This window comes from Caretta caretta, chromosome 2 (genome assembly GCF_965140235.1).
Source record: "Caretta caretta isolate rCarCar2 chromosome 2, rCarCar1.hap1, whole genome shotgun sequence".
NCBI classification, from domain to species: domain Eukaryota; kingdom Metazoa; phylum Chordata; order Testudines; family Cheloniidae; genus Caretta; species Caretta caretta.
This window is the reverse complement of record NC_134207.1, coordinates 119,140,646-119,167,668: the sequence shown is the minus strand read 5'-3', so window position 1 is coordinate 119,167,668 and position 27,023 is coordinate 119,140,646. Positions and strand designations below refer to the sequence as shown.

General features: G+C 40.6%; 1 protein-coding gene across 1 annotated transcript in view; it reads left to right on the top strand.

Moving 5' to 3' along the window:
* The first annotated feature begins 1,983 nt into the window (after positions 1-1,983).
* CDYL (chromodomain Y like) overlaps positions 1,984-27,023 on the top strand; it is a 197,641-nt gene continuing 172,601 nt past the window's right edge. The window contains exon 1 of the mRNA XM_048839767.2: positions 1,984-2,309. Coding sequence (XP_048695724.1) covers positions 2,286-2,309 — 24 coding nt within the window. The 5' untranslated portion in view covers positions 1,984-2,285. The remainder of the gene's footprint in view (positions 2,310-27,023) is intronic.

Below are 27,023 nucleotides of genomic sequence, written 5' to 3'. Positions count from 1 at the left end.
GCAGGAAGATGATGAGAAGGTGGATGGGGATGGGTAGGAGGAGCAGGAGGATGAAGAGCTGGTGGATGGGGATCCTGGTGGACATGGGTAGGAAGAGGAGGAGGAGTAGGTAGATGAGGGTCATGGTTGGGGATGGGTAGGAGGAGCAGTAGGAAGAGGAGTAGGTGGCTGGGGATCCTGGTGGGGATGGGTAGGAGAAACCAGAGCAAGAAGAGTTGGTGGATGGGGATCATGGTAGGGATGAGTAGGAGTTGCAGGAGGATGAGGAGTAGGTGGATGGGAATCACGGTGGGGATGGGTAGGAGGAACAGGAGGAGGATGAGTAGGTGAACGGGGATCATGTTATGGATGGGAGGGAGGACCAGAAGGATGATGAGTATGTGGATGGGATCATGGTGGGAATGGGTAGGAAGAGCAGAGGGATGATGAATAGGTGGATGGATTTCATGGTGGGGATGAGTAGGATGTGAAATAGGTGGCTGGGGATCACGGTGGGTATAGGTGGGAAGAGTAGGAGGAGGTAGATGGGGATCATTGTTGGGGATGGGTAGGAGGAGCAGGATGATGATGAGAAGGTGGATGGGGATCCTGGTGGGGATGGGTAGGAGAAACAGAAGGAAGTGGAATAGGTGAGTGGGGATCCTGGTGGGGATGGGTAGAAAGAGGAGAAGGAGGAGGAGGAGGTAAATGGGGATCATAGTTGGGGATGGGAAGGAGGAGCAGTAGTAAGAAGAGTAGGTGGATGGGGATTATGGTGGGGATGGGTAGAAGGAGCAAAGGATTATTAGTAAGTGGCTGGGGATCCCTGGTGGGGATGGGTGGGAGGAACAGGAGGTTGCTGAGTAGGTGGATGGGGATCCTCATGGGGATGGATAGGAGAAACAGGAGCATGAAGAGTTGGTGGATGGCGACCATGGTGGGGATGGGAGGGAGGAGCAGATGAATGATGAGTAGGTGGATGGGTATCAGGGTGGGGATTGGCAGGAGGAGTAGGAGGAGGATGAGTAGATAGATGGGGATCACCATCAGGATGGGTTGGAGGAGCAGGAGGAAGATGATGAGAAGGGGGACTGGGGACCATGGTGGGGAGGAGGAGCAGGAGGATGATGAGTAGGTGGATTGGGATAATGGTGGGTTTGGGTAGGAGGAGCAGGAGGATGATGAGTATACGGAGGGGGATCATGGTGGGGTTGGGTAGGAGGAGCAGAAGGATGATGAGTAGCTAGCTGGGGATCCTGGTGGGGATGGGTAGGAGTTGCAGGAGGATGATGAGTATGTGGATGGGGATCATGGTGGGGCTGGGTAGGAGGAGCAGGAGGAGGATGAGTGGGTGGATGGGGAGCTTGATGGGGATGCCTAGGAGGAGCAGGAGGGTGAAGAGTAGGTGGATGGGGATCCTGGTGGGGATGTGGAGGAGGTGGACAGGGATCCTGGTGGCATGGATGGGGATCATGGTAGGGATGAGTAGGAGTTGCAGGAGGATGATGAGTAGGTGGATGGGGATCCCGGTGGGGACAGGAGGAGGTGAGGGTTTAGCAGGCCCCGTCTCCTGTGAGCACTGGGACTCGCCCCATGGCTTTGCCTCTCCTCCCAGGCTGGCGGAGTGTGGCGGCCCCTTGCCCGGGCGGCCCGTCCCTTCCGCCCTAGCGGGACACACGCTCTTTCCAGGGCTGGAGCCAGGCGGGCGCCTCAACGCGCGCGGCCAGCCAGCCCCATGGCCGCTGTGCCAGCCTGCGCCGCGCCCGGCCAGGGAGCTCGCGCGGGCTGGCCCGCCGCCGCCGCCGCCGCCGCCGCCTCGCGGTGCCCTCCGCCGCGCAGACAATGGGAGATCAAAGCGGGGGAGGAGGAGGAGGAGGAGGATGGTGCGAGAGGCGGCTGAAGTCGAGCCGGAGCGGGTTGCGTGTGGCGCTCTCTCTGCGCTCGATTAGTGATCCTGGGGAGCGAGCCGGGGACAGAGGGGTGGGGGTACGGGGAGCCGCCGTGTGGGCGAGGGTGAGTGTGGGGTGAGTGTGTGTGTGTGTGTGTGCGCGCGCGAGCGAGCGGGTGAGTGCGCGAGCGAGTTGCGCAGCTGCTCTGCGCGCAGCCCCCGCCGCCGCCGCCGCAGCGCTGGCATTTCGTGCGGGGAGCGGCGGCCAGTTGCACCGGGGAGCGAGAGGCAGCAGCGCGCAGGAGGAGGAGGAGGAGGAGGAGGAAGAAGGAGGAGGAGGAGGGAGGCCACACAGACACCAACTGAAACAAAGTATCTCCAAACCAGCCCCCAACTCCACCTTGTGAGACTCCCCAGCATGGCTTCCGAGGAACTCTACGAGGTAATGACCCAGAGCACCAGCCCTGCCCCCCCCGCCCCCGCCCGTGCACACACTGCCCGGCCCCCCGCCCTTCTTTCGGGGCTGTTTGAAACATTGCAGGCTTGTCACCACACTTGCTCCTGCTGCTGCCCCTTCTCTGCAGGGCCCGGCGGGTGCGGGGCTCCCAAGCCGCGGTGCCTGGTGCCCCCCCCCCCCTCCTCCCCAGTTTTGCTGGAGGAGGACGGAAATATGACTGAAAGGAGGAGACGGTAGAGTGTTGCCATTGGCCTGTGCTCCCCCAACAACACTTTGACTCCAGCGGGGGGTGTTGCTGGATGGTGGGGAGTAGCGCTGACAGCAGCGCCCTGTTTAGAGTGCAACACAAAAGTGTGCCGCTTGGTAGTGTGCAAAAATGTGGGCAAAGCCGAGTTGTGGCATGTGTTGGGGGCGGAGGGGGTTTCCGTATGTGTGTGTATCAAAGTACCACCCTGTGCCTTGGCCGTGCAGCAAGCTCAGGTGATGCAAAATATTAAAATTTAAACTGCTCATCCTCACACGCTAGAACAAGAAGGTTAAAGGTTGTAAGAGAAGCCATGAGAGCCCAAGTTAAGGCTCTGACACACCATCAATCACCAGGTTGTTGAGAAGTGCTTGAAGGGAGCAGTCAGGGCATGAGTTGGGGTCTTGGGGTAAGGAGGGGATGAGATGAGATTGAGATAGCCTTAACTTTGAATTTCCTGTCTTTTGATGCCTCAATTTCACATCCTTAACCTTAATTGAAAAGCATTATGGTTTCTCTTGGATGTAACTTCCTTGTTTTTATTTTTACAAGAAGCCATCCTTGGGAGTGTAGAACAGTCATTATTCTGGATCCATTCTGATTTCTTTGATAAATATGTATTCGCCTGAGCCAGCAAGGGTTTTGTCTCTTGGGAAAATGCATTTTAAGGCAGATTTAAAAAAAAAAGAAAAGACTATTTGTACCTGGTGGTTGGAATTTTGTGTCATTAAGATTCAGTTGTAGAAGAGTGCACAGAGACTTTTTTTTTTCTCTTCTACTGGTGCGTGTATAAAAATCACCCATTAATGGAATTACATACATGCAATGATGGAAGAATAGACACACATAAACCAATGAAAAGTATCCTGTGTACGCTTAAATTTATAAGTGGGCTTTTGTGGTGCTGAATTGGTGGACCAGAAAACCAAAGGCCTCTGTTCCCAAGTCAGATAAATCATAGCTAATCGCTTTTACAAGTTTTTCCACCTTATTAATGTGGCTCAACTGAGTCTTGAAGGGGTCATTTCTAGAAGTAAGAAGATACATTTGGGGATCAATTTGGGAAATCCTCTAGGTGCAAAACTTACATTGATTTTGGTGGATGTTCTGCTGGTAAAAGGATTTGAGGAATTGGGTCCTTAGACTCTGTTCTCATTACAGTATTTGTCCTCTTTGGAGCATAAGCATTTCTAATCTGGTATCCTATGTGATACCAATATCTGATGTTTGAGACTATCATATAGAATACCAGTTTTGTAGGTGTCAAAATCAACCAATCTCCCCCGCTCCCTCCGTCCTGTTCTACTAGGAATTGCATTCGGTCTACAAATTCATACCAAGTGGGCCACTGAGCTCCACTATGATAGTAATGCATTTTGGTCACTTGACAGTGTTTTTGAAATGATGACTTAAGTGAACAACTCTATATCTCATTGCCAGTCCTCTGAGCAGTCTAGTTATTCCACCTGTTACTCAAAAGCCTGTTTTTTTCAAAACACCAAAAGTGGTTGGACCATATTGTCATGGATTACTTTTTATCATTCTTAATCTAAAAATAAAATTAATTCTTTAATTATCCAAGTGAAGAGTATGCATAAGGCAACTAAACTTTTATTTTAAAGCTTGTATGATTTATAAATGGACAAACTGTCACTGATTTTTGTAATTTAAAACCAAAATTGCTGTCCAACCTTGCCAAGTTTCTTCTGGAGGACGAATTTGCATGGCTGTGCCATCAGTGCCTGATGCTGAACCATTAGAAGACATGAGATGTTGAATGTTTTTATAGGTAACTGGAACTCATTAAACTACAACTGTATAGACTGAGTACTTCTAACTCTGCTTCTAGTTTTTGTTTTTTGTTCTTTTGTGAGTTGTCTTTTAACTAAGGTGCTATATGATTCTTTGCATTCAGTAATATGCAGTCCAAAGTCATGCCCTATCAAGTGTGATTACAGCCCTGTTTTTCCAGTCTAATCATGTGTTTTGATCAAGAGATATAATCCAATATCTGAAAATGTTAATCAGTCTAACAATGACAGTTAAACATGCTAGTGTCAAAAGACCCCAGTCCTTCTAAAATAGAAACCTGAATTGAGAATTTTGTTGCAAGTAAAATTAAAAATTCAGAAGCACTGACCAGTCAGTCACTGTATTGGAGGATTTTTTTTTAAACTCTTGTTATTAAGGATATTTTCTCTTGAGACAGGAAGCATGGTTATAGGTCAAGATTTGTAATTCAAACGCAGACAACTTGAAAGACCCCAAAACTTTGGAAGAATACTTTGGACAAGCTGTGGATCCTATCTATTATTAGTTCATGAGCTTTTATAGGGGCCTTTTTAATGGTAACTAATTGCTCAAGAAAGAATGCAAGATCAGAAGAAAATCTGAAAGATTCATTGTGGAGAGACATCAGAGATCAGTTGTTTTGTTTTGTTTTTTTGCTTTATTTTTTTCTCTTCTCTTCTGGACGATAACCTAAAGATGTGATCTTGACTGTATATCCATGATTGTGACAAGTGAGTGTTTTTCCTTCTAAATGCCTTACCTAATTTTTCAAGTGATGTTACAGTTGGTGATGGACCTGAGGCAGTTGGTGGACAAGACAAGTGACAGAAAGGTCCCTCTCACTTTTTCCCAAATTTGTCCACATGTAAGGGTTTGACTTGCTCTTTTTTATGGCATCTCCCCTGCCCCGTACCCCCCAGTGCACTCCCCTTTTAGAAACTCCTGTGCATACTTAACAGCTATTTAAGCAAAGATTAGGATTAGTTTCTCCTGCAGTTTGGTTTATTTCACTCTCTTTTCTTCTGTGTTTATGAAAGACCTTGACCAACTTTCATTGCTTTGCTGGCACCTCGCTATTGCAAGATGATAATCAATAGTTTTTGTTGGATCAGCAGGGGAACTGGTGATCCCAAATTATACAGACAGCTCAACTGCAAAGCAAGTTGCAAGTACTTTGTAGTGGTTTGCCTAACCTCTTCTGGCAGAGCTCTGTAGTGGTGATTGGGATTAAAATAATACTAAATAGTTGGTGGTGTGAGAGATTTGTGTTGGAATCATGAAGGTTATCCCGTTTAAATGTTTCTGGGTACAACTGCACATTAACAGCTAGCTTAACAACAACAACAAAAAGTCTGGCATTTAGTAGGCAGTTTGCCCCCCCCCCCAAAAAAAAAACAAAAAAAAAACAAAAAACTTGCTGCAATGGGTTTGGAAAACACTCATTTCTAAATTTTAGTGCAGTGGACTTTGTGCAGTGGAAGTGATGTGAGTTATTTTGTGGCTTTTGGAGACTGTAGTGTGATTAGATACAAAGTGTTTCCATTCTGCCTATAAACATTTCTGTTGGTGTTACAGCTTTTGACTTGTCCCATCGGATGAATTTCTCTTAATGAGTAAACATGGTCCAGGTCTGATTTTGCTTTTGTTAAGTCAATGATTTTGGGTTTTATCAGGAAGCAACGGAAACCAAATCCACCTGAATTTAGCCAATGGGTAACATTACTGCTTTTCATTTTGTATTTCACTTTGTCATTGTTCATAAACCTGATCATCATATGACTTAACATCTATCAAGTCTTTTTCCATTAAAAATATTAAAGCTTTACATGTTTCAGCCATTGCAGTCCACATTTTCAGACTGACTTTCATATGCTTATAGTAAGGAGAAAGAAAAAAGAAAAGGAGTACTTGTGGCACCGTAGAGACTAACCAATTTATTTGAGCATAAGCTTTCGTGAGCTACAGCTCACTTCATCGGATGCATCTGTGCATGCTGTAGCTCACGAAAGCTTATGCTCAAATAAATTGGTAAGTCTCTACGGTGCCACAAGTACTCCTTTTCTTTTTTCTTTTTGCGAATACAGACTAACGCGGCTGTTACTCTGAAACCTGACAGTAAGGAAAGATACTCAGGAGCCTTTAAAAATTGTATTTTCATCCTTAATATATTTCTTGAACATATGTAAGACTTCACTTCAAAAGACAGTATGTAATCTCAAAAAAAATGTAAAAATCTGCACAGGCTTAGTGAAATCACAAGTTGGAGCTCATTACATGAGTAAATGGATGAAATTCTGTGGCCTGTGTTATATAAGAGGTCAGACTATATCACTTCTAGCCTTAAAATCTCTGAAAAATCACACACTGTGCATACAATTTTTGTCCTACACATAAAATATACTTGGACTACAGAGGACTACTGCTCATATGCTTATTTTTGAAATAGTACTTTTTAAAACTTTTCTCCTGGATGGGAAATATCTACTTCAACACATGGATCTTTCCGTATATTGTGGTGTATTGGTATCTAAACCATAGTCCAAGTTGATCTGTTTTATTAAGAAATTTAAACCTCTTATTTTATTAAAAAATGTCACAGAAATGGCAAAAACCAAAACACACAATATAAACTTTGAGTACTACTGACATATTTTTCTTGGTGGTTTGATGAAAAATGAATTGATACTGAGAATGAGTTACAATCCCCTATTTGGGTGACCCTCTCCTCCCCCTCCCCCCTCTCCCCCCCCAGTGGAGTGTGTCTCTTTTTTCTCTAGCAAGCAGTATAAAGTATTCTGGCACCTGTCCTTTGGCCACATTGTTTCTCCACATGTGCTGATTCCTAGAATATCAGTTAGGTTTTGTTTGTCTGTAAAGTGGTTTACAACCTTTTATCCATAATGGCAAATTGATGCACCAAGGCAGACCAGTCAAATGTTATTTGACAACAAATGTGCTGTGGTGGAATTGCTGTTTCTCACTTCGAAGAGGGGCAGAGACTTGCTTTCCCATTCTCCAACTAATCAGAATCCCATGTAGCCTAAAGCAGTGGTTCCTAAACTTGTTCCGCTGCTTGTGCAGGGAAAGGCCCTGGTGGGCCGGGCCGGGCCGGTTTGTTTACTTGCCGCATCCGCAGGTTCGTCCGATTGCGGCTCCCAGTGGCCACGGTTCGCTGCTCCAGGCCAATGGGAGCTGCCAATATGTCCCTCGGCCTGCGCCGCTTCCAGCAGTTTCCATTCACCTGGAGCAGCGAACTGCGGCCACTGGGAGCCACAATCGGCCGAACTTGTGGGCGCGGCAGGTAAATAAAAACCGGCCCGGCCCACCAGGGGCTTTCCCCGCACAAGCGGCGGAACAAGTTTGGGACCACTGGCCTAAAGGAACAATTCCCAAGCTTGCAAAGAAGACACAGTGTGTTCAAATCTCACCTCTAAGTGCTGTTTAAATTCTCGTGTGGTTAACTACCTTACTGAGACAGCCAACCTAGAAAATAGTTAGGGAAGAGCCACTGCTCCCTCCCATTTTTTAAAGTAAGTTAACAAAGAACTTACACAATGTGGGTTCTGTGCATACAGTAACATCTCTAATATGACAAACCTGCATCTTATCTACTGCACCTCACAGTGGCTAAAACAGTTTGGGTTATCGAATCTCTAACCACTATGATTCACACTCCTCTTCTCTGAGAACAAAGGATGGAATCTAGGATTCCTGTTCCCCAGTATTCTACTGCTGGCTACTAAATAGTTTTGCAACCCACTGTGAAAGTGTGCCATGCTCTCAAGTAGCTAGCTTAGAAAGACACTAGCAATTACTTCTGTGGCTCAAAGAGTAAGGGCCTAAGGTAGGATTCTGAAGGTCAAGGGATTCAAATCCTTCTGTTACTCTGTGGGAGGATGGTATAGTTGCATGTGAATCACAAAATGGAAAAAACATTTTAAAACCATGTTAATCTGTACATGATGTGAATAGCCAAAGTACACATTTTATTAATTTGTCACACATTTTCCTTTGGTAACCCCCTAGTGTGTGTTATGTGCCCCTTTTTGTGTCCAGTCCACAAAGGATATGAGCCTGTGACTGCCCATGCTATTTAGCTCAAGTTGTAAGGACACCATGTTTTTTGTTCTGGAGGTCATTGGTTCAGTGTTGGCCAAGATGGTGGCCATGACGCTTGCGGATTACATAGACTCTTCACAGAAGTTCATTCCAGCTGATAGGTTATTTTATCATGGACAGTTGCTCTGGCTATCCTTACTTGCATTAACTCTTCAATAAGAATAAAATATTAGACACACACAATTTACTAAAGCACATCACGTCCTCGCACGGTCTTCAGGAGGGTTGACGTAGTCAGGAGCAGCGTCAGCAGCTCAGTTTCTTTCTCTGATTACGAGACAGATGCAGCACTGCTTTTCCCTGACCCTTGGGAGCTATCGTCTGAGATACACCAAAGGTGTACCTAAAACCAAACAACCTAGGAAATTAGGAGTGGAAACCCCCCCCACGCCCCAGTGTTCAGTGATAGTTAAGGTTCTGGCTGGACATGCCTCATCTTCACTAAACTTATTTTCATGCTTTTAAGTGAAGGGGAAAGACTTGTGTGTTCCTTTCCACCCCTCCAATTGCCTGCAGCACTGTTGATGATACACTCCAAGGCTTCGTAAGACTTTCACTTCCATCTTAAATAGATATGCAAAAGCACAACATACCCAAACTTCAGCAGATTTGCACTCAAACAAAACATTAAGATTTACCTCAACAGTGTAAAGACAAAATAACTTTCTGAATGTGTGGCACTCAGATGTGCTGATCTGTTGATATAAAAGCTTATGAGGTCACTCTTAAGGTTTTGTGTTAGCATGCAAATTTGATGAGTTGCGGGGTGGGTGGGGTTTGTATATTGCTTTTGGGTATCTTGTCAAGATGGAAGTGAAAGCATTATGGAGTGTTGGCATGGTGCCTACCACGCTGCCAATAATATGAGGGTGGAAAGAAATGCACAAATCTTTCCCCTTAACTTCTTATTTTCTGTGCTTTTAAGATTTTGGGTGAATAGATGTGTCTTGCCGCAACCTTAACTGTCACTTTTTCTCTTCTTTCTCTTTCTTTGATTCCTGTCCATCAACTCAGCAGTGACGGTGGGTCTGAATGAGGTTATTCTCTGTAAATCCTCCTTGTTCAATGCTATGAGGTTAATATCATCTGTGAATCTAAGGTTATTCACTGTCCTTCCTCCTAGCCTGACTCTTCTCGTTTCATCTCTCAGTGCTACAGACAGTACTGCTTCCAGTACCAAGTGGAACAAATCTGGCGATAATATACATCCTTATCTCACTCCTTGCTGTCATTCTGAACTAATCCTTCAGCTTCTTGTTTTCTCTTGCCACGCTCCTGGTCTTGCTGCAGATGTTTTCTATTGACTTGATCAATTTCAGTTCTGGGATGCCATACAATCTTAAGATTTGCCATTACCCTTTCTACAAAATGCTATCAAAAGCCTGTTTGAAGTCTTATAGAATTGTTGTAATAGGTTTGGTTGTGTTCTGTATATTTCTCCAATGACTGTCTTATCAAAAATAGCCGATTTGTTGTACTTCATTCTGGTCTGAATCCTACCCGTTCCTCTGTAAGCACTGCTTCCACATACCTCTTCACCAGGACGTTGCAGAGGGGAATGAATGCTTTTTCCTGGACTACTCAATCTGATGATTCCTCTGTGGTTCTTGCTCTCACTCATATCTCCTTTTTTATAGGTCAGTTCTATTATCACTCCCTCCTCCCCCTGTTCGCTTGGCACTTGCTGTTGCATATAAATCTTGTTGAATAGCTTGTTGCCTTTACTGTGTAAAATGTCACTAAACTTTTTTTTTTTTTTTGCACTAATTAATACTAAAGATGTCAGTGTTTCCCTTTGGTATATAGTCTTACATTTTGTTCACACTTTATCTTGACCTAGAATATTGTTAGTCATTTATGTATCTTTCATGATCAAATGTCGTTTCAGTGGCCATAACACTTAATTTAGTGTGTAATTTTTTTTCTTGATGGACTTTTCCTAATATTTACAGAACAATTTGGTATTCTTTAAAACTAAGCTCTTTGATCTGTTGTCAATATTAATAGAAAAACAAAACTAGCATAAGACTTTCTAATGCAGGTTGGTCCAATACACTATGAAGACAAGAGTAATTACCGTTTTGGTAAACATCCTCAATAGACTTGCATGTGCCTCTTTAGCAGTGATCTACTATAGATCTTTTGCATTAGATGTTTGTAAAGATGGATTTATGGATATTAATGAAAATCATTCTCTTAACCTAAGGTAGGTTTCTGTTTTTAATTATTTTTGTAGCCATTTTGTTAGTATAAAATGTGAAAGAAAACCACTTGCATATTCACTCAATACTTGTTTAACTGTCTACTTGTTCTCTTGAATAATGAAACAAAGTAATTACTGTAACTATCAATTTGTTTGTGATGTTTCAGTGACACTTTGTACATTTTAAAACCTGTTGTATAAAATATAATGATAAAATGGGTTAATGACTGTCAGGGTTCTCCTTGCCTCAAGGCCATGTTGCTTTGAATTTGAGTGGCCCAGCCACATGTACACAGCTATGCAGTCCCTTTTAAAAAACAAACAAACAAAACTCAAAATAAGAAACATCTTAACTTCCAGATTTCCCTGCTTTTGAGACACACATTGAGACCATTTAAGTTTTTCTCGAGACTATTCTGAAATATTGTATGGGGGAAACACTAATTTTTTTAACCAGGACTTCTCTTATGCTTCTGGTGTCCAGAGTTGTGTATTTTATTTTGTTTTGTTTGTTTGTTTTGCAAACAAGGTAAATTCTTTTTACTATTTTGGTAATTAACAGTTATACAAGGGGTGGTTTTCTGGAATAAGACTAGCTTGTGTAAATCACTTATTTTATGGCATATTTCAGATTTGGCTTTTGTAGAGAGTGTCATGATTTAAAGTCCAGTTACTCAAATATCTTATAAAAGGTGTTTTATCTCCGCAAGAATTTGTCCATAAAAATATTATATAGGTATGCATTTCAGTTGACATTAAGCCTAAATTATAAAAATGTTTAAAAAATAAAGACTCTGAAGTTGTAATGTGCTGACAGTAGTGAAACAAGGTTCTGTGGTTTAGATGTGTGTTTTGTTTGTTTTTAAAAGTGTGGTTCCCCTATGAAAAGTAGTTACATAAGTTAATATAATTATTAAAACCTTCATAATAGATATGTTGTCTAATGAAGTAATAGCTGCTTGCTTTAGTGGCAGGAATAACTTTTCCTCCAGTTAGCCTTACAGAGTCAAAACAGCTGCAAGAGAGTGAGAGGGATTCTATTCTGGCCTGCTGCTCGTTAGAATTGTTAACTACATCCAACTGCAGAAGCTGATTCTGCCTGCAGTTAAATTTGCACAATTGTATTCAATACTAACAACGCTTGTCCACCTCTAGACTAGACCACATACAGGTTTTTGTGTCTATTACTGCCTCTGAGCTAATAGATCTGGGATAAAATTCTGGATCTAATGAAGTCATTGGGATTCTTGTCATTGACTTCAGTGGAACCAGGATTTCATTCTTGCTCTTTTAGCTGAAGCAGTAGAGGTTCATGCTTTTAGATGCAGATGTTCTAGGTTCATTCCCTGCCAGTGGTCTACTCAGGGGCAGAGCTTCACAATCCCAGTGAAGACTTGTAAAATTTGCAACTGAGACGAGATTAGTATATGCGATCCGTATAGCAAAATAAGATCTAGCTGTCTTGTATGACCAGACTTTTGATGTAGAACATACAAATATCTATCAGAAAATGAAAGAAAAAGGTCATGGTGTTACAGTAAAACAAATTGTAGTAATGAATTCCAGAATCTATTACTGGGTATTTGAAACTGTCAACCACTGTAGTAGATAACCATAAACTTCAGTTAATTTTATTATTTATATTTCAGTATATTAGTCTTCCTTACCCTACAATGGTAAATGAAAAATTAACCTTGTTTGTTACAGTTCGGGTTTTAAAAAGAAAAAAGTCACGTCATTTATTTATTTATTTATTTGCCATACAGATGCTAGGACTTGGAATACGTTGGCAGACCAGTACAAATGTTTTCAGGCCAGTGTGTTTTTTCAAGTGCTTGTCTTGGATCACTGATCAGGAAAGAATTTGATCTCTGATTGGAAACATGTTTTAAAAACAAAACAAACTAGATGCTGTGAAATTTTCATCCTCATGGTTCATTGTATGCTTTTTTTTTGTGTAGTATGGGAAATACTTGGATAAGACAAAATTTTTAGAAGCCCACAGCTAGTTTAACATCTTCTGGTTTTCTGGAGGCATGGTTTCAGCATAAATATGTTGAAAAGCTGTATTTTTATCCAAATTACAGATGATCAATATGAACAAGGGAATTGCATTCCAAGGTACAAATTACCAATAATTATCTTTTTGTTCTGAAGGATCATAAAAATTTATTTTATTCATATAAGAAGAAACGTCTCTTGGCAAAACTTATGTCAGAAAGATAGCCTTTTACTTCATATTGCAGGATTTTGTTTGTATTTTGTTTTATTTTGTTCTCTGTCATGTTGGGCTCATTTTATCTCTCAAGGTATGCTCTTATTTGGCTTCAGTTTCTTAACAAAATATTTGATTCTAAGAGATAAGGTATAAATTCAAGAGTTGAAGGACTTTTCTTTGGGACGTGGTGTTGTAAGGCTGTTGTGACGGGGCAAGGCCAGATGGCTATAGAAAAGTAGTGGGAGATAGATATATTCGTTCCAGGCTAAACAAATCCCTGGTACCAGGTTAAGTGAAATGGAAGCTGCTCCACGTCAATTAAGACACCTGGGGCCAATTAAGAACTTTCCAGAAGGCAGGGAGAATGCTAGTTGATTGGGACACCTGAAGCCAATCAGGGACTGTCTGAAACTAGTTAAAAGCGTCCCAGTTAGTCAGGTAGGTATGCATGTCAGGAGCTGTGGGAGGAAGTTGCGCTCTTGGGGAAACTGAGTGGGACACACCATATCAGGCACAAGGAAGGAGGCCCTGAGGTAAGGGTGAAGTGGAGCTTGAGGAAGGGAGGGCTGCTGGGGGGGAGGGAGGGAGTAGCCCAGGGAATTGTACATGTTATGTTTCTATAAGGTCAGCTACCATAGCTGATACTATTAGGGTCCCTGGGCTGGAGTCCGGAGTAGAGGGTGGGCCTGGGCTCCCCCCCCCACCTTTGCCCCCTGATTAATCACTGAGGCTGGGAGACAACAGAGACTGTGCAAGGAAGGATAACTTCTCCTCCCCTCCCTTGCTGTTTTATGATGAAAATGGCTCAGTAGACTGTGACCCTTGTCTCTAGAGAAAGAAGGGTTATGTGGAGGGTCACAGTGAGCCTCTGAGGCTAGAGAAATCTGCCAGGAAATGCGGGACCCACGGAGGCAAGGACAGAGCTTTGTCACACTGTTGACAGAAAGATTGTTGAAACATGGATGTCAGTGCATCAAGAAGTTGTTTGCTTTGGCAGTTTATGTCCATGACTGCAGAAAAATAGTGATACTAAAGACCTACTATTTCATATGTTTTCAAAACCATACACCTAAAACCTGTTTGTTATCAAGTATAATATAGTAAAACCTTGCTAATTTGCACATAGTGAATCCACCCCTTCCTGGCTTCTTGTCCCGGTTTCCTTGCCCAGCCAGTTCTCCCCCTTCCGCTCCCTGTCCCCCAATTCAGGCCTGACTCTTGTCTTCTCTGCAGTTGATTCAGGCAGCTACCTCCTCCATGCTACCTGGTCATCAGCAGGAGGAGGTCATTGAGAGCACAAGAGAGAGAGGCTCCCTGATCTCATTTCTTGGGCTTGGACTTGCCCTGATGTATTCAGGAAACTGTAATTATAGGGAAAGTCCTGTTAGGCCTTCTACAGCCATTGGTTGGTGTCTGCTTGGTGCGGTTGGAATCTATGGGAAATGAAGCTACAAAGCTTTATCAAGTCTTGATGGAGCAAATGCAAATTGCAGTTTTTCAGAAAATGATAACTTGGCCAAATTTGGATGGAGTTTCAAGGGGATGGCAAAAGGTACATCCTTGCTTCACAGGCCATCCCACTGCCAAATTTCAAGTTCCTGTTCCAATGCTTGGGGTTACTAGAGCTTTTCAAAGAAAACCTCACCAGAACAAAACAATATATTTTTCCTCAGACTCATTCTTGGAAGTAGCTGAGCTACTTTGTCTGAATTTTCCTCCCTCAAATCAGTCCGATGTAGATGCCCAGCCTGGAATGTCTCAGTCCAAATAGTTAAAGTTATCAGCAACTGAAAACAGGGTCTAATAATGGAAAGTCTAGGGCAACCTTAATAATAGGCAGTGCTACCAGTCACGTTCATAATAATAATATGGTGTATGTATGCATGTGTACAGAGGCAGACTGCGTGGGTCACATGCAAGGAGATTATACCACAAGCACAAGCCACAACAGAAATGCCTCCTCCCCCTCTGCCTTGAGAAATTAGGTATTTGCCATGAAGGCAAATGCCCATGCCTTCTATTTCACTCATCTGGTACAGGATGATCCACCCTTCTATCCACTGCTGGCATGGTCCTGGAGACTCTGGGTGATATTAGTGGATGAATGTAGTTGAGTAGTGCTGGTGGTGCTGAAACTTGCTGAAAAATTAATGGATCCTGGATGCATTTATCCTAATTTCACCAAAATGTTCCTCTGTCTTGGCAAGAGATAAAAAATCTCCACTGATTTTTAAAAATCTTTCTTTGTAGTTAAATGTTGGTTAGTTTCCCAAAACTGTTGAAGTTTAAGAAAACTTTAAGAAAAGTTAATATTTGTCCCTCAACTAGTTCTAACTCCCAACAAAATCTGAGAGGACATTGAATCCCATGTTGATGGTGCCATCACAAGTAGCAGTGCACGTTCAAGAGGAGGTACACATCCCAGTGAAGTGGACTTGTATTTTCCCCCTTAAGTCTGATTTTTTTTTTCACTATAACTTCAGTATTTCGTGTGACAGTGGGAAATTTTCAGCATCTACATGGGACTCATGTGACCTCTGACCCTTTTAGAGCTAAGATGTATAAATGTTAACATTTCTCTGAATTTTGTGTGAAGCTATTGAGATACACATAATTAATATTCATTCACCACAAATATTTTAGAAAATGAAGTTTAAAGCATGGTAATCATGTAGTTTATTAAAAGTTCTGGATTTTTTCCCTCTTGGAGAGCATTACCAGAAATATAAATTTTGCAGACCTGTGAAATCCTACTGTATTCCAGTTATGGATTCAAACACCTCTGCAAACACAAGGTGAAAACAGTTGGATTGCACAGGTGTAACAGATGGTGCAGTTTGCCTGATAGAGGCTCTATTACAGTTGGTGATGTGCAAGATGGAAAGTACCAAGCTTGATTTTCCAAGCCCAAGCTGAATTGGACATGGTGGCAGTTTAAAAACACCTTTTTACTTAAATGCTAGTCATGCTTAGATATGGAAATCACTGATAAATACTGAAGGTGGAATCCCATGATGCTTTTGTCAGGGTTCCTTCCCCACTCTGAACTGTAGGGTACAGATGTGGGGACCCGCATGAAAGACCGCCTAAGCTTATTCTTACCAGCTTAGGTTAAAAACTTCCCCAGGGTACAAACTTTGCCTTGTCCTTGAAGAGTATGCTGCCACCACCAAGCGTTTTAAACAAAGAACAGGGAAAGAGACCACTTGGAGATGTCTTCCCCCCCGCTGCCCCAAAATATCCCCCCAAGCCCTACACACCCCCTTTCCTTGGGAGGCGTGAGAATAATATCCTAACCAATTGGTTACAAAATCATCAAACACCCTAACCCCTGGATCTTGGAACAATGGAAAAATCAGTCAGGTTCTTAAAAGAAGGATTTTATTTAAAAAAAAAAAAAAAAAAAGGTAAAAATCATCTCTGTAAAATCAGGATGGGAAATACTTTACAGGGTATTCAGATTCAAAACACAGAGGATCCCCCTCTGGGCAAAACCTTAAAGTTACAGAAAACAGGAATAAACCTCCCTCTTAGCCCAGGGAAAACTCAGATAAAACAAAAGATAAACTAATCTGCCTTGCCTGGCTTACCTATACTGGTTACAACATTGGAGACTTGGATTAGGATGGGTTGGAGAAGATGGATTTCTGTCTGACCTCTCTCAGTCCCAAGAGAGAACAACCCCGTAAACAAAGAGCACAAAACAGAAACCTTCCTTCCCCCAAGGTTTGAAAATATCCTGTCCCCTTATTGGTCCTTTGGGTCAGGTGCAAGCCAGGTTAGCTGAGCTTCTTAACCCTTTACAGGTAACAGGATGTTGCCTTTGGCCAGAGGGATTTTATAGCACTGTATACAGAAAGGTGGTTACCCTTCCCTTTATATTTATGACAGCTTTTTTTTTTAACTCACTTTTCAGGGTAGATCCATGTTCTAAAAACAATTAGTTCTAATTACCACCTTACATTTCCCCTCCAATTCATTTCCAGCATCATTTTGATAGTTTGAGCTTCGGGTTATCATTTGAAAACTGGGATTACAACTATTAAATTTTAGCTCTAACCATTCTCAGAATATAGTAGCAAGTAAAATCAAGTTTGAATTGAAGAATGGAGTTGGAAAGGCAAAAGCGTATTCAGCATGTGATTTGAAGTTCATATTTTTAAAAAATATGTTAAATCCAGCTTTCCAGTGATATACAACTTTCCAGTGTTGTGCAGAATTAATTTCTTTATCTGTGGTCTTGAAATGGTCACTGCTGTCTCACACCAGGCAAAAATATAATTCAGGCTCAAGGTTTCATAAATGGAAAGAATCAAGGTTTCAAGGGATGTAGAGACGAAATTCCTTGATTGCCTGCATACCAATGATTGTATTCACTACTCAGGTGTCTAAGAATTTCAAGTGCTCATTTATTAAAACTAAATTTTGATACAATAGCTATTACTGAAACATAGTGGGAGGAGTCACATGATTGGGATGTTAAAATCTCTGAATACACACCCTATTTAAGAAGGATCCTGAAGACAGAAATAGAGCAGGTGTTGTTCTATATCAAAACTACCATTACATGCTTTAGAATAATTGACAGTTCAGAAATGTAGGAGCCAGCATGCTTATAGATCAGTGTTCTGACAAATCACAAGATGTGGTCCTGTTTGGAATCCATTATAGACTACCAAATCAAACTAGCAAACAGGATGAACCATACTTCAAACAACTAGTTATGATGTGTAGAAAAAACTGCACTTTCTATCATGTATTTCAAACTGGAGGTGTTATGCAGACACTAGTAAAACTTCTGTGGAGTTTCTAAAATTTAGATGATTTTCTATCACAAAAAGTATTACATCCTACTCGAGGTAATTCTATATTAGATCTCATTTTGACAAAGGTGAAATCTAATGAGAAATCACTAAACGAAAAATTAGTGATTGCCTAGATAAAAGTAATCATGACCTAGTTACATTTGTTTTGTCCAAAGAGAAAGTAGTCCCAATCTGGGACTTTTAAAATAAAAATATATATATATATACACACACACACACACACATACACCTGGCACTTTTAAAAAAAGGGTCAACTTCCAGAAGCTAAAAATAATAACAATGGGCAAAACTGATTTGATTTAAATTTTAAATGTGTATGATAATTGGGAGATAAAAAAAAAAAATCTTCACAAGAGGTCCCAAAACCACGATTCTGCTATCAGAACAGAAGTCTTCACCCTGAGTAAGAAGGGAAGTGAAAGCAGCAATGGAAAAATAAAATAATCTATAACAACTACATGTAGCTGACAACAATGGCCATAAATTAGCCGTCATGAATTGCATACAGTTGATAAGGGAAGTGAAAGGAATTAATGAAAAATCCATGGCCACTAGGGTAAAGGACAATGTAGAGGGCTTTTAAAAAACTATATCAAGAACAACAGAAATCCAAGTAATGGTGTAGGTCTGTTGCTAGAAAGGGATGATAAAATTGTCAATGATGCAGAAAAAGCAGAAGTAGTCAATAAATATTTTCGTTTAAAGTTAAACACTTTAAAATCTATGGGACCAGATAGCTTGCATTCAGAAGTTTTAAAAATTGACTGAGCAGCCGTCTGAAGCTCTGATTGTTGATATTTAACAAAACTTGAAATATTCGGGAAAGTTCCAGAGAACTAGAAAAAAGCAATCTGGGCTCAATGAAACTGTGTGTGTTTTAATACAGCTAAAGGGAAGGTCATGTGTCTAGGAACCAAGATTGAAGGGCACACTTATAAAATGAGGGATTGTATTTGGAAATCCCTAACTCAAAAAAGAATTGAGGGGTCATGATGGATACCCAACTGAATGTGAGGTTGCCATGTGATGTGGTGGGTAAGAGCTCATGTGCAATCCTTGGATGCATAAGCAGGGATTTTTAAAATGAGAAATGGGGAGGTGATGTTATTACTCAGTCTACAGCATTAGTCTGACCATTGTTAGAATGTTCTGGTGGCACAATCTAAAAGGGATATCAACAAATTGGAAAGGATTCAGAAAAGAACTAGAAGAATAATCTGAAAAATCAGCCTTACGCTGCAAGACTGAAGAAGAAGCTTCATCTATTTAGCTTAACAAAGAGAAAGTTAAGAGGTGACTAGATCATGGCCTATACGTGGGGATATGATCTCTGATACCAGAGAGCCCTTTAATACAGCAGATAAAGGCATAACATAATCCAGTGGCTGGAAGCGGAAAGTAGACAAATTCAGACTAGAAATATGGTGAAAATGTTTAACAAAGAGGGTAATTGACCATTGGAACAATGTATCTGGGGATGTGGTGAATTCTCTATTGATTGAAATCTTTATTTAAAGATTGGCTGTGGGTTTGATGCAGGGATTACTGGGTGAAAATCTGTATCCTTTGTTATGCAGGAGGACAGATTGGATGATCATAATAGTCCCTTCTGGAATTAAAATGTATGCGTCTATGAAAAATACAGGCTGTCTACCTACACTAGCCAAGGTGCTTTCAGCATCCAACGCATCCAGGTTTAGTCAAGGGGTGTATATGTGTAAAATATATTTGAATATAGCACTCTATACACATAGCAATCATATAAGAAAGAGGAAAAACTTGAGTGTGCATTTTTATGTTGTGTATTCAAATGAAATAAATTGTAATACCCCAATCAAAGTGTACATCTTCTGCACATCATTTTGAAAACATTTTCTCATCACAATTGCATAAGTAAACCAGCTGGGAACAATATGGTGCTATTTGTTAAGGGAGATGACAATACATTTCTTCCAGACAGGAAAGAATCTACATTGTTAGCAGGTGACCTGGTAGTTCAGCTCATTGAAAAGGGAAATATTTCGACCAGGAGAGTAAATTCTTCCCATGTAGCAATGTGAGTGGCAGTATTTAAGTTGCATAGCTAATTTTAACCACCTCAGTTTTTGCATCTAGCCTTATTTACTTTATAAGCAGTGTAAAAAGTTCAAAGTCTTAATATTTTAGTTATAGATGTGTCTGCCAAAGGATTTTAGGAAGACAGCATGGCTGAGGTATCTTTTATTGGGACAACTTCTGTTAGTGAAAGAGACATACTTTCGAGTTGCACAGAGCTTTTCTTTACAGGATTGTCACAATCTGTTTTGGTTGCATTTTCTGTGCACAGTCCCACAGAAAGCATAGCATATTGTGCTACATATTCATTTTTAATTAGAATAGACATCGTTTTTATGTCTTATTGCTGGGCATAGGCCATATTCTATTGTGTTATACTCAAGAAACTTTATTCAAGTCAATGAGTTTACATGGGTGTAACTAAGGACAAGATTTGGCTCTACATATGGAGTGAGCAAAGCTTCTTTTGGGGTCAGAGGTTAGTTTTAGTCATAACTGTACCTTTCTGTTTAAAACCCTATTTTCTTGGATGTGCATGGGTCCATGCCTCCAGAAGGAAATTCGTTTTTTGGAATTTTTATACATAGGTTTCAGATATTTTCCTCTCAGTTTCAGATAGCAGCTGACTGAAAAACTGAATTTAAATAGAGCCCTCTTTTTTACTGATAAGATGTTCTGCTATGTGTAGCATTTGAACATCTTATTTTCCTTCTTATATTCACTAACTTAAACCTTTAAAATATATATATATAAGCTTTATTCTAATATTTTGAACTGGGTTTAATTTTTTAGTTTAAGTGACTTGCACTTTGGCTTTGGAAAGCTAATAAAGTTTTATATTTGAGTTTTGGACAGACAGATTTTGCATGCTGGTATAGCTCTTCTTGCTTCTCTTTGGGGCCTTTTTCTTTCAATTTAATGTTGTGTAAAATTCTTTATATTATCTTCCAAGTTAACATTATTCAAATTACTAGGCTGCTTGTTAACATAAAATTGTTACAAATTTTAAAAAAATAACAAACTTTAGAGGGATGAGGTTCTATTTTCAAGAGGTATGCTTGCCATGTTTTGACACAGCCTCAAAGGCTATGTATGGTATTAAAAGGAAACTGTTCATCCTAGCATTTAAAAATACATATATTAGTAGGCAGCATTATGGATTTAGATGATTCTTTGATATTATTGCAAGGTGCAATGTGACTACAAAATGACGTTTTAAGTGGTGATTGTGTACTGTTGTGATTGCTGCTTACTGAGGTCTGATTGTGTACTGTTGCTATAATCTAATGTTAATATGATTTATTTGGAATTGTTTCTTACAATGCACTATAAAATGAATGCTTACTCCCTATTCATGTGTGTGCATGCATGTGTATATAACTCAGCCCATTGGAAGAAAGTGAGACAAGATGATTTGTTTAATTGCCTCTTAATGAGGTTGAAATTTGTCTCCCTTTCTCATGCTATGGGTTTAATACACCTTTCCCTTCCTTGGTAAGACCCAGATGGTGTTCTTCACTTTTCCCCCCGAACATCTGTATCTATCAATATAGATAATTTTCTAGTGTACAATTATTTAACTAAGGTAATTACAGTCACTAAATAATAAGGTGTGCTCAGCCCTCTGCACCATTCCCCTGCCTTTAAAAGCACGTACTAAAATAGTTGGGGAAACTTAGTGTCTGGAAATATAGAAGGTTAACGTCTTCTTAGAGCTTGTCTACATGTAGATTGCTTCAGCAGCGCAGCTGCAGTGCTTAGTGAAGACGCTACCTATGCCGACGGGAGAGCTTCTCCCATCGGTGTAGATACTCCACCTCCACAAGAGTCGGCAGCTGTGGTGACAGGAGAAGCCCAACATAGTGCTTTTTACACCGGGAGTCCACGCTTTTGAGCGACGTAGTGATACTATGATAAATTGGTAGTGTAGACCAAGCCTTAGTATCTACCTGTATTAAATTTTGGTTATATTTTGTTTTAATTATTCATAGTTCAGTGGGAAAGTTAAAGATTAGATGTGTGTGTTATCTCTAATATTCAAGGAAGTCAACTGAAAATTTTAACTGATATATTGAATATTCTAAATGTTACTAATGTTGGAGAAACATCTCAGGAGATCATATTAGAAACAATTTAAACAATAGTTTCCTTGACACTGTGTATTTGACGTTTTTTTAGTCATTATAAACATAAAAAGTAATTCAGTGCAATTGAAACTGCTGTGTCTCTTGTGACATAGTTATTCTATAATGTTTACTCTGCAGTAGTTCAGAGGTGTTGTTCAAAATACAACACGAAAAACCCTTTTATGATTAGATATTTATAACTCAAACACCACTAAAACTAGGGAATTGGTATTTTCAGCATGGGTGATTTCAAGTTGTTGCCTACAAGTCAACCACATTTACTAAGGGTATGTCTACACTAGGAAATTTACTGAAATGGTTATTCCAAAGGAAAAGTTGCCCCCTTCCCCAATTTAGCTTAATCCATTACCAAAGTGGAATGAGTGTCCACACTAGAATTTATACCGAAATCATTATTCTGGAATTCTATTTCAGTTAATTTCCAAATGTAGACAAGCCCTAAGCTACTGCAGAGCAACATAGTCTGACTGCATTACTTCTGCAGTATAATTTAGAGAATGACATGCCTGTGAATTTTAGAATTGTGAGCTTTTCAGAACAGAGACCTTATGCAAGTCTGTCTGTCATGCTCAGTCCCTCTCAATCTTGAAATTACATTTTTTATAAAAAATATGTTAAAAGACCATTACTTAGGTTGCAGAGTCAAGCATTCAAAAGTCATAGGTTCATAGATTGAGACTGGCAGGGACAGTTGTCATCCTCTAGTCTAGTCTGACCACCTTCATAACACAGGCCAAAGAACTTCCCTGAATTTTATCCTGTTTTGAATTACAGTATATCTTCTAAAAAAACATCCATTCTTGATTTTAATAATTGCCAGTGATGGAGAATCCAACACAAACCTTAGTAAATTTTTTCCAGTGGTTAATTACCCTCAATTAAAAATTTGTACCTTATTTCTAATTTGAACTTGTCTAGCTTCAACTTTCAGCAGTTGGATCATGTTATACCTTTTGCTAGATTGAACAGCCCATTTTCAAATTTTTGTTCCCATGTGGATACCTACCTGCGCTGCAGGGTTAGGTTGATGTAAGCTTCCTTGCGTCAACCTAGCTGTGGAAATGTCTTCACTTAAATTTGGCTCCCACCAACGTAAGTGCCTCTCTACGTCCACTTAATAACACCACTTCCCCGAGCAGCGTAGAAGCATGCTCGATGTAATTAGGTGGATGCAGTGTCAGTGTAGATATTGCATTGCTTACATTGACTGTTACTGGCTTTCAGGAGCCATCCCACAATGCCCCACGCTGACAATACAGTTGATTCAAGTGCTCCTGGTGAGGATGTGCATTGCTGACAAAAGGAGCCAAGTTGTGCACACACACAAGAGATTTAATAACTGCAGTGGCTGAATGCCGACTTAATTTGGGTCGACATAATTTTGTAGTGTAGACATGACCGAAGACTGATCAAATTGTCCTTCAACCTTCTCTTTTTTTAAACTGAATAGATTGAGCTCCTTGAGTTTTTCACTGTAAAGTGTGTTTTCTAATGCTTTAATCATTCTCATGGCTCTTCTCTCAACCCTCTCCAATTTATCAACATCCCCCTTGAATTATGGACACCAGAACTGGACACAGTATTCTAGAAGAAGATGCACCAGTGCCAAATACAGAGGTAATATCTCCCTACTCCTACTTGATATTCTCCGGTTTATAAATCCAAGGATCGCTTTTGCCCTTTTGACCGCTGCATCGCACTGAGAACTCAGGTTTTATTGATATTCCATCATGCTCCCAAGTCTTTTTTCTGAGTTGCTGATTGCCAGGATAGAGGCCCCTATCTTGGAAATGTGGCCTACATTCGTCATTCCTAGATGTATAATTTTACATTTGGCCATATTAAAACACACCTTGTTTTCTTGTGCCTAGTTTGTCAAATGATCCAGATGACTCTGTATCACTTAGTTGTCCTCCTTATTTTTTTATCCCTCCCACATTCTTTGTGTTATGTGCAGACTTTATCACTGATAATTTTATGTTTTCTTCCAGGTTATTAATAAACATGTTCAATAGCATAGAGTCAAGGATTAATCCCTTCAGGACCCTATTAGAAACACACTTTTTTAATGATGATTCCCCATTTACAATTACATTTTGAGACTTATCAGTTTTCATCCATTTAATTTGTACCATGTTAATTTTATATTGTAGTTTTTTTAATCCAAAATGTCATGCAGAATCAAATCAAATGCCTGACTGAAGTCTAAGTATATTACATGAACTCTATTACCTTTATCAACCAAATATGTAATCTCATTTGAGAGAAAAAAGTTTGACTGGATCTATTTTCCATAAACTCATGTTGATTGGCTTTAATTATATTATCCTCCATTAATTCTTTATTACTCAAGTTCTGTATCCATTGTTCCATGATCTTGTCTGGGATTGATGTCATGCTGACAGGCCTATAATTACCCAGGTCATCCTGATTACCTTTATAAATATTGGCAGAACATTAGCTTTCTTCCAATCTTTTGGAATGTCCCCATTTTTCCAAGACTTATTAAAAATCAAAATTAATGGTTTAGTGAGTTTCTTGGCCCGTTGTTTTAAAACTCCTGGGCAACAAGTTGTTGATTCAAAAATATCTCACTTTATTAACTACTGTTTAACATTCTTCTGACTTACTATTAGAATGGAAACTGTTTAATCATTTTCATATGATATGACGGCATTTGTTCCCCCCACCAACACAGAACAAGAATATTTATTAAACACATCTGCCTTTTTTGCATTATTATTGACAAATCTCTCGTTTCCATCTAGTAATGGACCAATACCATTGCTAGGATTCTTTTTGTTCCTAATATACTTAAAACTTATTCTTATTATAGTTAAGTCTGTTGGCTCTTTGTGTCCTTTTGCTCTTAGCTTTCTTTTGCATCCCTTCTCAATTTTCTACAATTACTATCAATTTCTCCTTTCTCCCATTTGTCGTATAGTGGGTTTTGATTTTGGGTTGGATTTTTTTTTAATCTCTTTTTTTCACTTCTCCTTTAAGCCAGTTTTTTTTAACCCGTGAGATCTTCTTTCTCAATTGTTGGACTGTGGTTTTCTGGGCATCTGATAATATGTTGGGTTTTTTTAGATCATCCCAATTATCCTTTTGTATTTTTCTGTTTAAATTATTTCTCCCAACTTACTTGACTCATAATTGTTTCAGCTTTGTAAAATTGGTTCTTTTAAAGCACCAAGTATATATATTACTGGTCTGGACTTTATTCTGTTTGAACATACAAATGTGGTCAAGTCATGATCATTTATACCTAAACTACCACTAATATTTAGTTCTCTGATAATTTCCTCTATTCATCAAGACGAGGTCTAATGTAGAATTCCCTTGTGTTGGGAAATGTCATGTTGAAGGTTGCCTGTGTAACCTTAATTCTGCCTCCTTGTATACCCATCTTGTGCACTAAATAATCTCAGGGTCCTGGGGGTGGAGGGGGGGAAATAGTATATTATCATTAAGGCCCTACCAAATTCACGGTCCATTTTGGTCAATTTCAAGGTCATAGGATTTTTAAAGTTGTAAATTGCATGATTTCAGCTATTTAAATCTGAAATTTCATTGTTTTGTAATTGTAGGGTCCTGACCCAAAAAAGGGTTGTTGTGAGGGGGTGATGGTCACAAGGTTATTACAGGGGGGTTGTAGTACTGCCATCTTTACTTCTGTACTACTATGAATGGCAGTGCTGCCTTCAGAACTGGGTGGCTGAAGAGCAGTGGCTGCTGGCCAGGAGCCCAGCTCTGAAGGCAGCGCCGCCTCCAGCCACAGCAAGAAGTAAGGGTGCCATGGTATGGTATGGTATGGTGGCAGCCGCCACTCTCTGGCCACCCAGTCCTGATGGCAGCTCAGAAGTAAGGGTGGCAATACTATGGCCCCTCCCCCACAACCCCCTTTTGGATCAGGACGCCCAGTTTGAGAAATGCTGGTCTCCCCCGTGAAATCTGGTCTTTTGTGTACTTTTACCCTATACTATACAGATTTCACGGGGGAGTCCAGATTTCATGGTCCATGATGCGTTTTTCATGGCTGTGAATTTGGTAGGGCCCTAATTATCATATAAGTAAAGACTAATCATAATGCATTGCACAAGGGGGTTAGAGAAAGCCAGGCCCAGTCAGACTCTTTCTCTCTGTCCCCACTCTCATGAGTTGGGGGGCACTCCACAGTGTGGTGCTCCAGGGGGGAGACTGTGTTGCTGAGGCCATTACCTGAGTGTGGGCTGGGGAGTTTGGCTTGAGTATGCTCTCCATTCCGCTCTCCCCAGCCACTGCAGATGATCTGACAACTCCCTGGCATTCCCAGTATAATGTATGCTGCTGTTTTGCTGCTGCTCTTGGCAGTAATATGGGCCTGGCTCTTCAGAATGTTCACACCCAGCTGTCATTTTGCAATACCGCCAGAATTTAGAATCATAGAACCAAGGGTTAGACGGGACCGCAAGGGTCATCTAATCTAACCCCCTGCCAAGATGCAGGATTTGTTGTGTCTAAACAATTCAAGACAGATGGCTATCTAGCCTCTTTTTGAAAACCTGTAGGGAAGGAGCATCCACGACTTCCCTAGGCCGTTTGTTCCATTTTCCCACTGTACTTACAGCTAGGAAGTTTTTCCTGAGGTTTACTCTGAATCTGTTATGCTGTAGTTTGAACCCATTGCCTAGTGTCCTGCCTTTTGTGGCAAGAGAGAATAATTTTTTTCCATCTTTTTAATGGCAGCCTTTCAAGTATTTGAAGAGTATCATGTCCCCCTTTTACTCTCCTCTTTCTCTGATCCTTCTCAGCAGTGCAGCTGCCAAGCCTATTATCTCCCATTCTGTATTTGTGCATTTTGTTTGTTCTTCCCTAAGTGTAGCATCTTATATTTGTCTTTGTTGAATTTAATTTTGTTGTCTGTGGCCCAGTTCTCCAATTTATCAAGCACCCTTTGAATTTTAGCTCTATCCTTCAAAGTGTTTGCAACTCTCCTTAGCTTTGTGTCATCAGCAAATTTGATTATTATGTTTTCTGTTCCTACATTCAGGTGGTTAATAAAGATGTTAAATAACACCAGACCCAGAACAGATCCCTGTGGAACCCCTCTTGTG